Source organism: Alligator sinensis, unplaced genomic scaffold (assembly GCF_000455745.1).
Source record: "Alligator sinensis unplaced genomic scaffold, ASM45574v1 scaffold366_1, whole genome shotgun sequence".
Classification (NCBI taxonomy): Eukaryota; Metazoa; Chordata; order Crocodylia; family Alligatoridae; genus Alligator; species Alligator sinensis.
In genome coordinates, this window is record NW_005841851.1 from 4941633 (window position 1) to 4956506 (window position 14874).

General features: G+C 45.0%; 1 protein-coding gene across 21 annotated transcripts in view; it reads left to right on the forward strand.

Annotated features, from left to right (window-relative positions):
- Window positions 1-14874, forward strand: part of PRDM16 (PR/SET domain 16) — a 459271-nt gene that overhangs the window by 380252 nt on the left and 64145 nt on the right. For all 21 annotated transcript variants that reach the window (XM_025212044.1, XM_025212072.1, XM_025211963.1 and 18 more), the window contains one exon: window positions 9417-9551. In XM_025212044.1, the coding sequence (XP_025067829.1) occupies window positions 9417-9551 (135 nt within the window). The remainder of the gene's footprint in view (window positions 1-9416; window positions 9552-14874) is intronic.

Consider the following 14874-nt stretch of genomic DNA (forward strand, 5'->3'; position numbering starts at 1 on the left):
GCCAGATGCATGGGTGCATCCTGGCTTGATGTCTTTACAGTGACAAAGGAGCTTCTCTTCATACATTTTTTGCTCTTCATTTCATGACGAGAATGGACCTTTTGTTTTAGAGCCTTTTGAAGACCATAACTTGTAGCAATTTTTTCCCCTTATTTAAAAAGAAATAAAAGAAAACACAACAAAACTTCATGGCAACAGTTTATTGCTTTAAATCAGCTTGTGGGTCATTAAAGCAAAAAAAAATAAAATCTCCCTCTTTCTCCTGCCAAATAAAATTCGTGTATCAGCCAAACTGTCAAAGGCAGATCCTGCAACTATGGGATGAGAAGGTTTATTGCACTCCCAGCTTCTGGGGAGTGATGTTATAGCAACAGGATGCTGGGTCATTGATGGCAAACTCATGGCCGCCTCATTTCTTCATGCACACTAGGAATCCATTAGGCTAACTGACGACAGATCCCTAGGCGTTCCAGTCCATACAGCACACCTCTGTTGAGGCCAACTGTTGGACTCTGCCCATTAAAATGTGAAAGAAACAACCCAACAGAGAGCCCACAAATTAGAGAAGCAGGAAACCTCAAATGATGTGCAAAAAAAATTGTAAATGTTCAAGAGAATTTTTCCATAACTTTTGCTTCATAATTCAGCGTTTCTGATGTTAATAAATTGCGAGTTGGTGTATTTGAAAGATCAATGAGCCCTTTGGATGCAGATCCTGAATCCTGTTCAGCTGAAAGCAGATGAAGCTGCAAAGTGAACCCTGGAACATGACAACCATTTCCTTTTGGCTGGATAAAGACAACTCTAAACCACAGGCTTGGTCCAAACTCTGGATCTGCATCCAGAATTCATGTCTCTCCAGTGGGCCAATCCTAAACCCCTAATCCAAACATACCTGAACTCGGGGGGTTGGGAGGATTGCCTTAACTAAATAGACTGAAGAGGGAAAGGCCAGGAAAACCGTAAGAGGAAGAGGTAACAATAGTCCCAGTGAAACCAAACCATGGATTTAGCTGTGTCAGTAGAAAGGAAGAGTGGATTATAAAAGAATAGATGCCAAATTTGATGGGATCTTGGATGTGAAGAGAGCTGGAAAGGGGAGGAGTTTAATGTAACTTCTGGTTTAGTTTATCAAATGGTAAAGAAAATAATGAAATTATCAGTTGTAATTAGAGGAAGCAAGAAAGAGAATTAAGGAAAGAGGCCAGTTCATTCTGGATATTGTTGCACATACACAGGCAGTGAGAAATTGTCAGATACTGGGTAGGTTGGACAGAATGGAAGAGGTTTCCAAGAAGGATTATTCTTATTAATTATGATTTATTTTATGAGAGCATCCAAAAGTCCCATTCTGGAGCAAAGCTCCCTTGTACTAACCTGCAGGTTCCTTAGGAAGTATTAGTGTTTGTTTAACAGCAATATAAAACAAGGTATCAAGCAAACTCAAGGACACTTTCTAGTAGGTACTGTGCAGATACATGCTAAGATGAAGCCCATGCCTCAGATTGCTCAAAAGCTGAATGGAAAAGACAGACAAAAAAGGGCGAGTCTGTATCACGGCTAACTCGTTGCTTCATACCCCTGTGATTCTGTTTGCCTTTTTTAAAAACACAGAAAATACTTTTTTCCTCTCTATGTCTGACTTTTCCATTCAGCTTGTACGTAATTTGAGACACGGTTTATTTCTCAGCATGTATGTGTATGATGCCAAGCACAAAAGGACCTTGAACTTGCCCAATATCTTGTTTGGTGCTACTGTAAAACAAACACCAACCAACCGTTAGCAGAACAGAAGGGTAGAGATGGTGTCTCATCAATCTGAAATCACTACTCCCTTTTTAAATGTTGGCCAATATCATCTACTGATTTGGAAACAGTTGATACAAAGAATTTGCAAGCACTAGGTTTCTGATTTTCTTCCAGCCTAAACTGAAAGAAAACATGGTGTGCTTTTTTTGGTTATTTATAACATTTCTTTGTATGTGTGTTTGACAGAGAAAAACAGTGAATTGCTCATTTAGTATGTGATTGCTAGCAAATTTTTCTTCTTTGATTTTTTTTTTTTTTAATTGTGATGTAACTTTCCTATAGAGCATCAGAAGAGAACGTGGGTGTTAATAATTGGTATCTTTCAAGGCGTTAGCCACAGCATATTGGTCTTAGTCAAGAATGCCTCTGCTGTGGAACTGGTCATGCCGTACTTTATTTCACTAGTTGATTATACCCGTCTCACCATGACTCGGAAAATCTTTCTCTTAAGGCAGTTCACAGAGAGGGGCATTTGAAGCCTTGTCAGGCAAATATTGAAGCTTTGAAATGCATTTACATTTACATTTACGTTACAAACTTAATGTTTGTCAATACATGGTATTGGCGATACCACCGTTATTTCCTGTCCAAACTATGGGGGGTAGAGGGGGCTATGGCAGTTGTTGGCAAATGTCAACATCTTAATGCAGCAGCTCGTGTTTAAATGTCACATTTAAAAAACCAGCCTCTGTTTTTGTAGATACTGCTTTGCCCTTTTATTTTTGCACCCACACTAAATTGCAGGTCATTAATGAATAGTAATTAGACAACTAACTACCTCTTTGTGCCTGCAAATTAGGTAGTTAAACCTATAACTACTAACATTTTCACCTGCTATTACACATGGACATGCAGAAAAGCACAGGTGTAACTATTTACTAGGGAAAAATTGTTCCTTCAAAAACTGAAGTCTAGGCTGACACCTAACTAACACTTCATGCATTTGCCAGTCCTACCAATTAGTTAATAATCTGCACCTACTACAGTCGATTTATTCTCATTCCATATGCACTTTTTCTTTTTTAAACTGCTGTGAAGGGCAAAACCCCAGCACACAAAAGAAGCAAAATTCAGGCTTAGCACTCTCTTTGTGGTAGTTCATGGTAATTCAGCATAGCTGACTTGTAGCTGCCAGAAATGTATTCAGCACCCTATTATATTTAGTTGAAAGTTGAAAGAAGCCTCACCTCTGAATCTGGAAGGTGTTCTTTACTATAATCAAGTACCTAAGGCTGATTGTATATTTTGGTAGCATATGCGAGCTCTATGTGGGATGAGGAGCCCATTGTATCAGGCACTGTGCAAACTCAAAGGAAGAGGCTCAAGTCCTACTGGAAAACAATGACAAAGCAAGCAATTAGCCCTACGTTTCCTGAGCCTGTTCCAATGCCTTAGCCACAGGCTGTCTTTTCTGATGCAATCTGGGTCTGTTGACAGTAGTGATTTCTCCAACTAGAAAAGTGCTACCCATGGTCTTCTCCTTTTCAGCTGTGTTTGCTCAATGTTCATAAAGTTTAGAGTTGCTCAGCCACACAGGCTGGCAGTCCCTTGTGCAGCACAATGTACACACTGCACCTGCCTCCTCTCTGAGGCTGCAATGGGAATTGTCCTTCTCTCCAAGTATCTTTTTTATTTTAAAAGTGTTATGATTGGAACAGGGAATACACACACTAAGAGACGGTAAAATACTGAGCAAGCCCCGCTCAGTGTCATTGCTAGGCTTCTGCTACTGTCCTTCTGGTTTATTTATGGGCTGGAGTGAGAGTGTGTGAAAAAGAGAGGTTGCAGTTCTCAGAACTTCGTGTAAATATTTTTTCCGGTTTTGGTTCGTGGGAGTTCACGCCTCCAGAGTTTCGTTTTGGGTTTTAAAGCTAAACTCAGCCAAAAAACCAGTGAGTTTCATGTGATTTTCTAGCGCGGTTCACCTTCTCTGTGAAGGGCTAGGACCAAGCCTGTCTCAAAAGGTTGTGAATTGCGGACTATTCAGCAAGTTGGAGCTGAGGTCTGGGCTCGTTCCACTCCAACTGACGTGTTTTTATCCAACCTTCCCAGTTATACAAAAGGAGGGCTTGTAATGGAGTTTAGAGGATGTTTGTAGCCCTGGAGTTTTCCACTTAGTTTGCGGCTGTTGGCCTTGTTCCACTTGTTCTAACTCTTATGCACAGGCCAAGTGGATGCTGCTGCCAGATGCTACCTGATTTGCTCATTACCTTCAAACTGCTGCACGGCACTTAAATCAGCAGCTGAATATAAAATACCCATTTTGTTATCCAGGGTACTTCTACTGTTGCAGTTCCCACTCTCTTTGGTTATGCCTGTCGTGCAAATACAACATGCTCTTAACTTGAGCCAGCTAATCTGGTTTAGCTAGCTCAAGTTAAAATAGCAGTAAAGTTATTACTCAAGATAAAACCCAACTTCCCTGATTTTCACTGTTATTTTAACCTGTATTCGCTCATTTGGATTGGCCAACCCAAAGAACCTGTGTTCTTTTTGCAGCCGCTTCATGTGGCCTCCTAATATGGACCACTCTTAATCAGAGGCTCAAAATCACCCCAGTGGCTGAAGGGGGGCCAGCAGGGTGGAAAGAGCCAGTCAGATGGTACTTACGCTGATGGACGTGTTTCAGGATCAGGTGGCTCCTTGTTGAGGAGATGCAGGGCCTCTGCATTGCTGAAGAAAACCTGCATCTTATACAAAGTCAACAATTATCTGGAGTTTTTTCAGGGTCATTTCTAGTCCCAGTTAACAAAACTGCCCATTTCTCAGGAGAAATGTCTCCTTTGTGAAAACATTCCACATTTTTGTTGTTTTAAGCTGTATCCTCACTTGACTTTTATCTTTAACATAAATGCATCTATCTATTTGTCTGTCGTGGGGTTTCACACTACCCAGTACTTAGTATTCGAGTGCAAATCTAAGCAGCCATGGTATGTCCTGGGAGATAGGGGGTTAATTTATTTTTTCTTTTAAAATTACTGTTTTAGATGTTCACTGTGGAAACATTTTTTTTTTAATGGTTGGACCAGAATCTGTAACTGTTCTTCTCTAACGCAGGCTCACCACACTAGTTCACACCTTTGTAACCTCAAGGCCCAGTCTATTGCAGCTGTCTGTACTTGGTGCAATACTTGAAGGCCATCCCGAAACTGCAGCTGGTGTGAAACGCAGCCTCTCATCTCTTGAATGTGGTGAGCTGCTCTGAGCACTCGAAACCTTGGTGCTCCGTGCTCTGAAATGGCTCCCAGCGAAGCAAGAATTTCCTCTCGTTCTGTGTCCTGTTACAGAGAATTAGATTATCTGGAGCTTGTGAGGCTGTATGAACTATTCCTTTAAAATTACTTCAGAACACCATGCAGCACTGGAACGGCCATGAAAAGGATTTCTAGTGAGGCAGAAAAGAGAGCATCTAAAGGGAGGAAGCTGCCTGGTTCCAAGGCAGAAGTGACAAGTGACCAATCTGTGGCAGCTGGGAAGTAAATGAACAAATAATCAGGTGGGGAAACATGAAATAGAGAAAGGAGGTTGGTAGAAGGGAGAGTGAGACTTGAAACTGGGGTTATACAGGGCAAGGCGATAGGGAGCTGAGAAGGAAAATAAGTTGAACTAAGCACCGTTAGTGGGGGCTGACATTGGACAATGAGCAGTGTGGGGGAGCCTTGGTCTGGCTGGACAAGAAGACTAGGACAGACTAGAACCAGCAGTTTCAGGGGGAGTGGAGGAGGGAGGGGAGAGAGCTCCGATGAAGACATTGGGGTTAGTGGAGTTCAGCAAAAGAAGGAAGGAGCTGGGCTGGAGAAGGACCTCAGAAGAAAGCTAGTGAAACATGCTGGGCAAGGGGACTTCAGTGCAAAAGAGGACTAGTATTTGAAGGGATACTGGATGAAGATGGGAAAGGGGTACTAGAATTACCAGGGGCTGTGATAAGGAGTAAGGCATGGATGAGAGGAGGGATGGGGACAGACTGGAGGGAATGGCTCAGAGGAGTTCAGCTTTGGGGAAAATGAGGTGATCTGTGCCCCTTCGTGCACACTCCCCTCCACTGCCCTTATTCCTTCCAGACTAGCAACCAAAGTGTCACTGGGCCACAGAGAGGACAATATTGTACTTCTGTTTTCTATTCACTCAGCAGCAAAGGTGTTAGATCCTGCTATGCTGATAAGTCATGTGGGTGTCGGAATGATACCACTTAATGGAGTTCTTCTTGGTTTGGATAGCTTTTTTTAAAGTAAAAAAACAAAACCTGCATAAAGCAAAGCCACGTGGAAGGTGCTCTAGTAGGGTTGCAACATAAGGCACTGCAAAGCTAGGAAATGCCAGTCTGTGCAACCTTCGTTTGCTGCTTTCCTACACCCCATCTGCACATGCTGTCTTTAATTGTAAGAGCAGGTGCTATTTTTAACATGGCAGTTCCCCTTCAGCCAATGTGGAGGATGGCTCTGCTTTGGGAATGAATCAGGGCTGTGCAGCAAGGGACACTTCTCTGTTGCACCTGTGCTTCGTTTGCTGCAGAAACCAGGTGTGGACTAAGCGAGGCAGGGGGCTTCAGGGAGAAAAGGGCGGGTTGCAGGACTGAGGCAAGGAAATGCCACTGGAACGTAGGATTCTCTCACAGGGTGTTCCCACGTGGTGCTGGGCAAGTCACTTAAGACAAACTTTCTAGAAGTGATTCTGTGTCCTTCATTTTCTAGGTGTTGGACTGGAAAACCTGGCATCTGTTTTGAAGAAGTGCTGAGCACTTACAGCTGAGAGTAAAGTCAGCTAGAGTTGCACTTCAGATATCCACGGCATCTCCCTAGTGCTTAAGGAGCATTTCTGGGGACCAGCACCCAGAAATAAGGCCAAGCTACATATACCTGCTCTGTACACACCTAAGCCTGCTCTGTACACACCCAAGCCTACAAATTAGGCAATACAGGCAGCTTGGGGATAGCCCTGATCAATTTGGAGCAGTCAGAAAGCCTGGGGCCTGCACTCATGGCTGTTTCTGAACCATCTGTCCTTCCCAATGTGCAGGCTCTGGTGTGCATCGATCAGGACAAGTGGGCAGTGCTTAGTGCCTGCTTTGCACCTCAGTGTCTCTGTACCTTAGTTCCCCATTTGTAAAATGAGGGACGAATGTATGGACTTAACATTTGTCCCTCATCCCACAAGTGTGTTGTAAAAATAAGTTGATTTAATATGTGTAAAACACCAGCTACTGTAGTGATGAGCAGCATAGAAAAGCCCATGAGGCAGTTCATAGTTCTGTCTGGAGAACAGGGTTAATACTTTGTGGTAAATAAAGCAGGGGGGCACCCATTAAACTCTAAAGCCCCTGGCAGACGTGCAAGTAAAGGCGCCATGGGATTCCCACAGTCGCTCTTCCTGCCATGCCACATGTGCATGTCAGGAGGCATGGTTGTAGGATCATGCTTCAAATCCCATCACACCTAATTGCCAGAGCAGGGGGAGCCCAAGATCACAATGTCAGCTGAGAGGTGTCCCAGCCATGGGGGTACTCCTGTGGCTGGGAGCCTAGATCATCTGACAGCTCCCAGATCAGGGGCTGAGGATCCCAGCTGCAGGGTCATCCCCCAGGCCTGGGAGCCCCAGTCTGCCCATGAATCCAGTTACTGGAGTGATAGGAACCAGCCACAAAGTTATTACACATTTTTTGTGTAATAACTTTGTGGTTTACTTCTTGTTTTATCATGCCATTAATTGCATTAATGTGTGACTGGGTTACAGCTTAAGATGTGATTAACTGATGAATCACATCTTAAGTGAAAAGTATGCCAGGGGCCTAAGGAAAAAACAACATAGCTGCTCATGAAGTGTGTCCTTAATGAGGTTGGGGTGCTGCAGAACTAATAATTTGTGATCATGTAATTGAAGCCTGTATCATAATGCATGTGCACAAGGGGGCCAGTCTAAGGCTTCTCAGGCACCTTCTGAGTGCTGGACTTGGCACTCTTAATAATACCCTTTTTAAGGAGGGTTTTGTGCATTATTCTAATTTAGTTTCTTGTTCTCTGGCGCTTTACTTTTGTCAAGTAACAGGGGCAGCAAAAGGTAGTCTGAGTGCAGGGCTGACTTGTTTGGCTAAGCCCCTGAACTGTGACAGTGCAGCTAAACCATTCATAAGCAACAATTTGCATTTTACCCAGGGAGGAGTTTAAGAAAGTGCCACATAAGTACAGCTGGTTCCTCCCATTATTTCTTTCCCATGCATGCACATATTCTGGAAGAAGGAGAAACATTCCACTAAAGCTTCACTGCTGAGTTGTTATAGGAAAGGTGAAGCCAGACGCTAATTCCCTGGTTTTCAGTGTTCAATACAGATCAGTTAAAAAAATGCAGAGAAATACTTGGAGCCACAGACAGGGGGACAGGATTCATGGCTGCAGATTCTCTTCAGGGTAAAACTCCATATGCTCCAAGTTCCTGCTCCTGGTACTGCTTTGACATCACTTTCACTGTTGCTAAAAATTTCCACCCTCCCCTCCTAACCCTACATCCCAATTGAGGAACATCTGATCATGTTCAAGAGCAGCCTGAGCGACTCAGATTAAATGCTTGAAAAGCACTTTGAGATCCTTGGATGGCTGAAATAAGTTGCAGTGATACTTTGTCTGATGTGAGCTAGGGAGTATTTTGGTCAGAAAACAGAGCGTCTTTAATGGTAATGGGCACTGGAGAGGTCTGGTGCTTGACAGGAGTGACAATTAAAATTGCCATAAGAATATGACTGCCCTGACTTAGTTCCTTTTTCCTCCCCAAGAAATAATAGTTCTGTATAATTTCATTAATCTTATCTTCAGTGAAATGCAGGAAAAAAACAAGCTTTCAAATAACTTGGTGTGAAATGCCAGGTGTCTCTTTAATGCTACATTGTCAAACTGTTCTTTCCTGTTTTAAGAAAGCCAAAGTTGTAAGTTGTTTTTTTTTTATTTCATTTTTTTTATTTGAAAAACTTTTTTGTCACAACCCACTCTATTTTTTTCATACTTGGACATTTAAGTATTTGTGATGGTTTCTGTTCTGAAGGTTATATCTTACATGCAGCTGATCAAATTCTACCTCACTTAGACCTATGCAGCTCCACTGGTTCCTTTAACTTTATCAGTGGCTGCCTGTATGCAACTGAGAATAAAAGTTAAACTTGATATATATTTATTTAATTTTGAAACCTGAAGGAAATGTAACCAATTGACCCTGATTGCTGAAGAGCTAACTGTCTGGTTTTATTTATGGTAGCAAATGAAGTGTTGCAATCTTTGTTGAATCCAGTCAGAAATAGATAATATGGAGAAGGAACCATAAAACTAGCTAGACCATTAACAGAAACAGGTCAGAGAATTTGCTAATTCTTTGGATTCGCAATATGGATACTGGAACGATACTTTTCTTGTTCACTGTGGGTCTGATTGTGAGCTCCTTATTCTGCCAAATCTCTGACTGAAGTCACTGGAGGTTGTTTTTGACCAAGGATCTCTTTATATCCAGTTTTGGGGTCCTGCAATGTAAATGATTATAAAAGTGCATTTCTTACTTGCTGATTTCCATCCTAGTCATTTCTTATCACGTGACAAAAATAATTCTTCTGCCTCCTATTTCCTCTGCAGACCACTGATGACCTGGGGAATGAGAAATTCTGTGTTGATGCTAACCAGACTGGAACTGGAAACTGGCTGAAGTACATCCGAGTGGCCTGTTCCTGCGATGAACAAAATCTAGCTGTGTGTCACATTAATGAACAGGTATGCTTCTGTTCCATTAAGCCATCATGATGTGTTAAGTTTTATGGCTTTGGCAATTATCAGGTTGCTATGTTCACCTAATCAGTTTAACAAATATAGGTTAGTTTTACATTTAGGGGAAAAGCAAAATATTACAGTGTGAAAACTTGGGTGATATATTTACTAGGTTCAGTTAAGATAAGAGCCCTAATGTTTGCTTACTTCCCTGAGCCTCTCTGGTCTGGGAATTAAACTTGAAATGAAGGGGAATCTCAGGCTTTCTCATGAGATTGCTGGTGTTTCCTGAGTTACAGAAGCAGCCTTTCTCATGCTAATTCCCCAGCATTCTCTTTGCATGTTAAGCTAATACATGGCTTACATAGGACGTAAGTAAGCTAGTTCTCTCTGTACATATGCTTTATCTTGAAGACACCTCACTGCTAGAAGGGAATTATAAGAATATTAAGTTACAGGACTGTGGAAGCTGCATTTGATTCACAACCCTAGTGGCACTTGCATTTCATATTTGCAGTAATTTTCTTCTTCAAGAAACAAATTAATAAATAGCAGGCTATAAAATACCATCTTCCCTCAATGACTAGAAGGGTACTATGAAATCACTGCAGTATGTATATCTGGGCAAGGTTGCATTTTGCCTAGTATAAATAGCACTTTTTAAAAAAAGGTATTGTTTAGATGGCTGAGTTGGTTGGAAATAGGTGATTAATTCATGTCTACAGGTGGTCTTCCCCTGACTGCTTTTTCCAGATTGCCTGACAGGTAGATCAAAGTGATGAACTTCTGTATAGATAAGGTATTCCACTTGTGACTGAAACTCATTCTACTTCAGTCTGGAGGTGGAAGACTGTTTCAGAGATGCACCAGTACATCGGTCCATATCGTATTGGCACTGATAAAAGGAAAATTGACATTATTGACAATTGGCATTTTTTGGCTGATTTGGCCGATAATGTCATTGTGCACATACACATGCTTGTGTATGTGCACAGCCACAGCATGCACTTGGGCAGTCCAGCAGCTTGGAGGGCAGAGTCCAGCTGGTAAGTCTGTTGTGGGGGGGAAGGGGCAGAGGGAGGGAAGGGGCGTGGGAGGGGCAGATCAAGGCCCCTGTTGTGAGGGAGGGTGCGGAGCTGGGGTAGGGGCAGGCAATGCCTGGCCCAGCCCAGCCCAGCCAGGGCAGGGCACAAGACAGAACTGCAAGCAGGTTATCTGGCGGGGTGGGAGTGGGGCAGCTCCCACTGATGCACACACCCCTGGGGAAGGTATGGGGGGCACATGCCCTTCAGTTCTGTGAGCGGGGCAAAGGCAGGCTGCCACTGCAGGCTGGGGCCAGGGGCAGTGCCAGGCTCTTCCCACCAGGGAGGGGGTTGGGCTGGGGCTGGCAGTGGTACTGGGAGGGGGGGGCCCTTTGTAGACCCCCACCTCCCAGTGCTATCACTGCCAACCCCAAGCACAGCCCCAGCCCAAACCCCCCACTGGCAAGAGCCCAGCACTGCCCTTGGCCCCAGCCCACAGCAGCAGCACCCCCGTGCCCTGAACACAGATCCAGGGTGCACATGCCCCTGTATGCCTCCCCCAGGGGTGTGCGCAGAGGTAGGAGCTGCTCCCTCCTTCCCTGCACCCCCTGGATGAGTCACTCATGGCTCCATCCCATGCCTCACCCCAATTTGGCAGCACTTGCCCCTGCCCCAGCCCCTCTCCACCATCATCACATCCCCCCCATGCCCCTTCCCTCCCCCCCTTCCCTTCTCCCTCCAACAGACTTACCATCCAGACGCTGCTCTCCAAGCTGCCAGGACGCATATCGGCAATCAGATTGGCATTGGCCGATATGGCTCATTAAAAATTGGCCATCAGTATCAGACTAAAAAAATCTTTATCAGTGCACCCCTACTCTATTTCCTTAAGGCCTGTATCTTTGAAGGATAATGTTCAGTATCTGATGCTGTTGAAGAAATACACAGATAACTTCATGCCCATCTTTCCACAACTTCCCGTATCTTGTGCTAAGTGTGTGTGGGGGGCGGAAATCTTTGCTTTCATTTTGATTGTTACAAAAATTTTTGCAGGCCCCACAACTCAAAACACTTATTCCTGGGGTGAGAGATGCACAAGACTCTTACACTGTTAATTTACATCTGAGGCTGTTAACTTACATAGCATCACTAAGGAAGATGGCTTGAAATCAGCTGACAGTGGAATTCCCAGAGAGCTAAGAGGATGTTTCACCCAATTTCCAGTGTAGATTTAATTGAGTGACTACGTTATTTAAAAATCTTAATTTATGAAAACAAGATTGGTCATGATATGTATTTTGTGTGTGTGTGTGTGTGTGTGTGTGTATACACACACACTAGCCAATTGCCCATCAAGAATGACAGGGACAGAGGGGGAGAGGGGGACGGGTAAGGGGGGGAGCACCATCACCCATTGCCCTGTGCTGCCATCCCAGTCTGTCCCCGCCATTGGCCGTCATGACTGACAGAGGGCGGGGTGGGGGGGGGGGGGGGGGCAGAAATGGAGCACTAACGCCCAGTGGCCTGACGTGCTACCACTCCGCCTCTGACCCCATGCCCCTCCCCTACCCCCTGCATGCGCCTGAGCGGGGCAGGGGGTGAGGCCAGTGCTGCATTGCCACAGGGTGCTGTTGGATGCGGCGCTGAGGCTAGATTCACCTCCGGCCCCCTGTGCCCTCCCCGACACCCCACGTCCAGCACATCCACTCCTGCCCCTCAGTCCCCACTGTCATGGGGGTGCGAGGGATAACAAAGCCCCACATCCAGCCCTGTTCCCCCTCACTCCCTCCTTCCCCTCTGCCACATCTCCATCCCCCTCTGCCTCCAAGGAGCAGAGCCAGGGAGGGGACAGCTCTGCAATGACAGTGAGGACTGAGGGGCCAGAGCATGACAGGGGGGAGCATGACTGAGAGGGAACATGACAGTGGGGACCAAGGGGCCGGAGCACCCCCCCGCTCCGTCCCCACTGTCATGGTAGCGCTCCGCCGCACTGCTGCCGCCTGTCCAGAATGCTCTTTGATTGGCTGCCAAGACAACAATCAAATGCTAATAAAGTGTTACAGACAGACAGACAGAGTAAGGCTTTTATAATATTAGAGATATATAGTTTATATATATAGTTATAGTTATATATAGTTATAGAGCAGTTGTTTATTTCTGACATTAGCCATGATTTTATGCTTGTGACACTGACTATGGTTAACTGTGGAAGCGATGATGGTACCTTATGGAGGTGCCATGGGGTAGTATGAGGAGTCAGCAGCATGAGCCAATAACAGGACACAAAGGCCTTTTTTTACCCTCTGTACAAATATCTGTATCATTAAAACCGCAAGGGAAAAGATAGTCAGCCTTTCTGTCCATCTATCTTTCTATCCAATAAGAAACACGCACTGGTTAGAAAAGGTAGCACAGATAACTCAGAGCCTGTCTATAGTTGGAAGCCATGAACAGAAAATGAGGGTGTGAATTTACAACTCCACTAACTTCTCATGTGGTCTCCCTTAGTCTTATCTGAAAGAGTGTCTTTGGGCAGGGAACTAACTCCTCTTAGCAAAGGGAGTAAGCGCTTGCACTCTGTCTATGTAGGAAGTGAGGGCAAAATAGCAAGCATGAACTAAGTACAAGATAGTTTTTTCCCCTTAGAAAGAGGAGTCTGCTTTAGTGTACAGTGAGCTAGTATGGGTACCTATTGGGCTTGTCTACATGAGATGCTTTACTGTGCAGCAGACTAATTTTCTGTGCAGTAAAACGTGACACTCTATACATGCACAGCAATTAGGATGCAGTAGATATGAGTAGTATCTGACAATATAGTAAATTTCCGTGCTTAAATGCATGTGTAGACGGTGACATCAGGATTAGTTTACTAATTCTAGTTTACTATTCAGACTCATTCATTGCACGTATAGACATGCACAATGTACTGTAAATTCATACCTAGCTTACTGCATGTTGAATTCCCTCTGTAAGTAAGATGTGAGAAAAAGCATCAGGTAGAATATAACACCAAAAGAATGAATTAATAAGAGAGTTCTTAAAGTGAGTTGTTTTTTTTTCCTGAGATGACTGTCTCCAGGAGCAGACTGATCCTACACTGGGATCTGAGCAGAATTTAGGCAATTTGAAGTCCTGTTTTTAGGTTACACTGGGCATGTTTACACGAGGCACATACTACACAGTAGCATAATAACACTGCGCAGTAGTGTGCCAATCAAAAAGCGTGCTAATATGCCACTGTGCAGTGTTATTAGGCTACTGTGTGGTAGGCCTATGTAAAGTGGCTAGTATTCGCTTCAGATTCGGCTGATTTGGGGGACAGTGATTCGTTTCGGTGACTTGAATCATTTCACTGTCCTGAATCGATTCGGCTGAATCCAAATCAACCGAATTTCCGAATCACACAGGCCCCATGCCCTGCCTGCTCTCAGTGGCTGCCTTGCCCACCCCAGCTCCTAGCTCTTTGAAACCCCCCCCCCACACACACATACACACTCACTGGCTCCTGTTGGCTAGGGGGGCAATCCCCGCTGTCCCCCACTGACCCATGCCCCCAGCAGCCCCAAGACTTCTGCAGCAGCAGGGGAGTGTGTAGTTTCTGTTTTGTTTTGTTTTTCTTAAAGGGCCAGAGCTGGGGTGGGCAGGGCAGCCATGGGGGAGCAGGGGGGTTCGGGGGGGCTTGTGCCAGAGCCCCCCATGTGTCGTGGGGCAATGGGGGATAGCAGGGATCACCACCCACCAGCCAGCACCCACTGAGTGGGGGCTTTTTTTAAAAGGACTGGGAGCTGGGGCCAGGCAGGGTAGCCTGGGGTGGGGCTGGAAGGGTGGGCAGGGGTCAGGGGGTGCTTGGGCTGGGAGAGCAGGCAGGGTATGGGGCCTGGCAGGGATCCCCCCATGGTCCCCTCCCCATTCCTCCAGCCTCCCCTGCCCCACCCCCTACTCACCAGCTCAGAGTCCGGGTCTAGCTCCCTGCTGCAGCAGGTGAGGACTGCCCGAATCATTGAAGCTCTCTGAATCTTTTCCAAACTAATTCAGAGTGCTTTGAATTGATTTGGACCTTTTAATTGAACCCCTGATTCGATTCGGATTCAGAGACTTGGCCACGAATTGGGCCAAATCTCCTCCAAATCGAATTAGCACCAGAAGCTTTGCACAGCCCTACTGTGCAGTAAGCAACAGAAGAAAGCCATGCACCACTGCTGCTGCACAGTAGCACGAGTAACTATGCATTTAATTAGTACTTAGTTAACCAAATACTAAACTTAATGCTCAGTAACTAAGGCACGTTAATGAATGTGTAGACACAC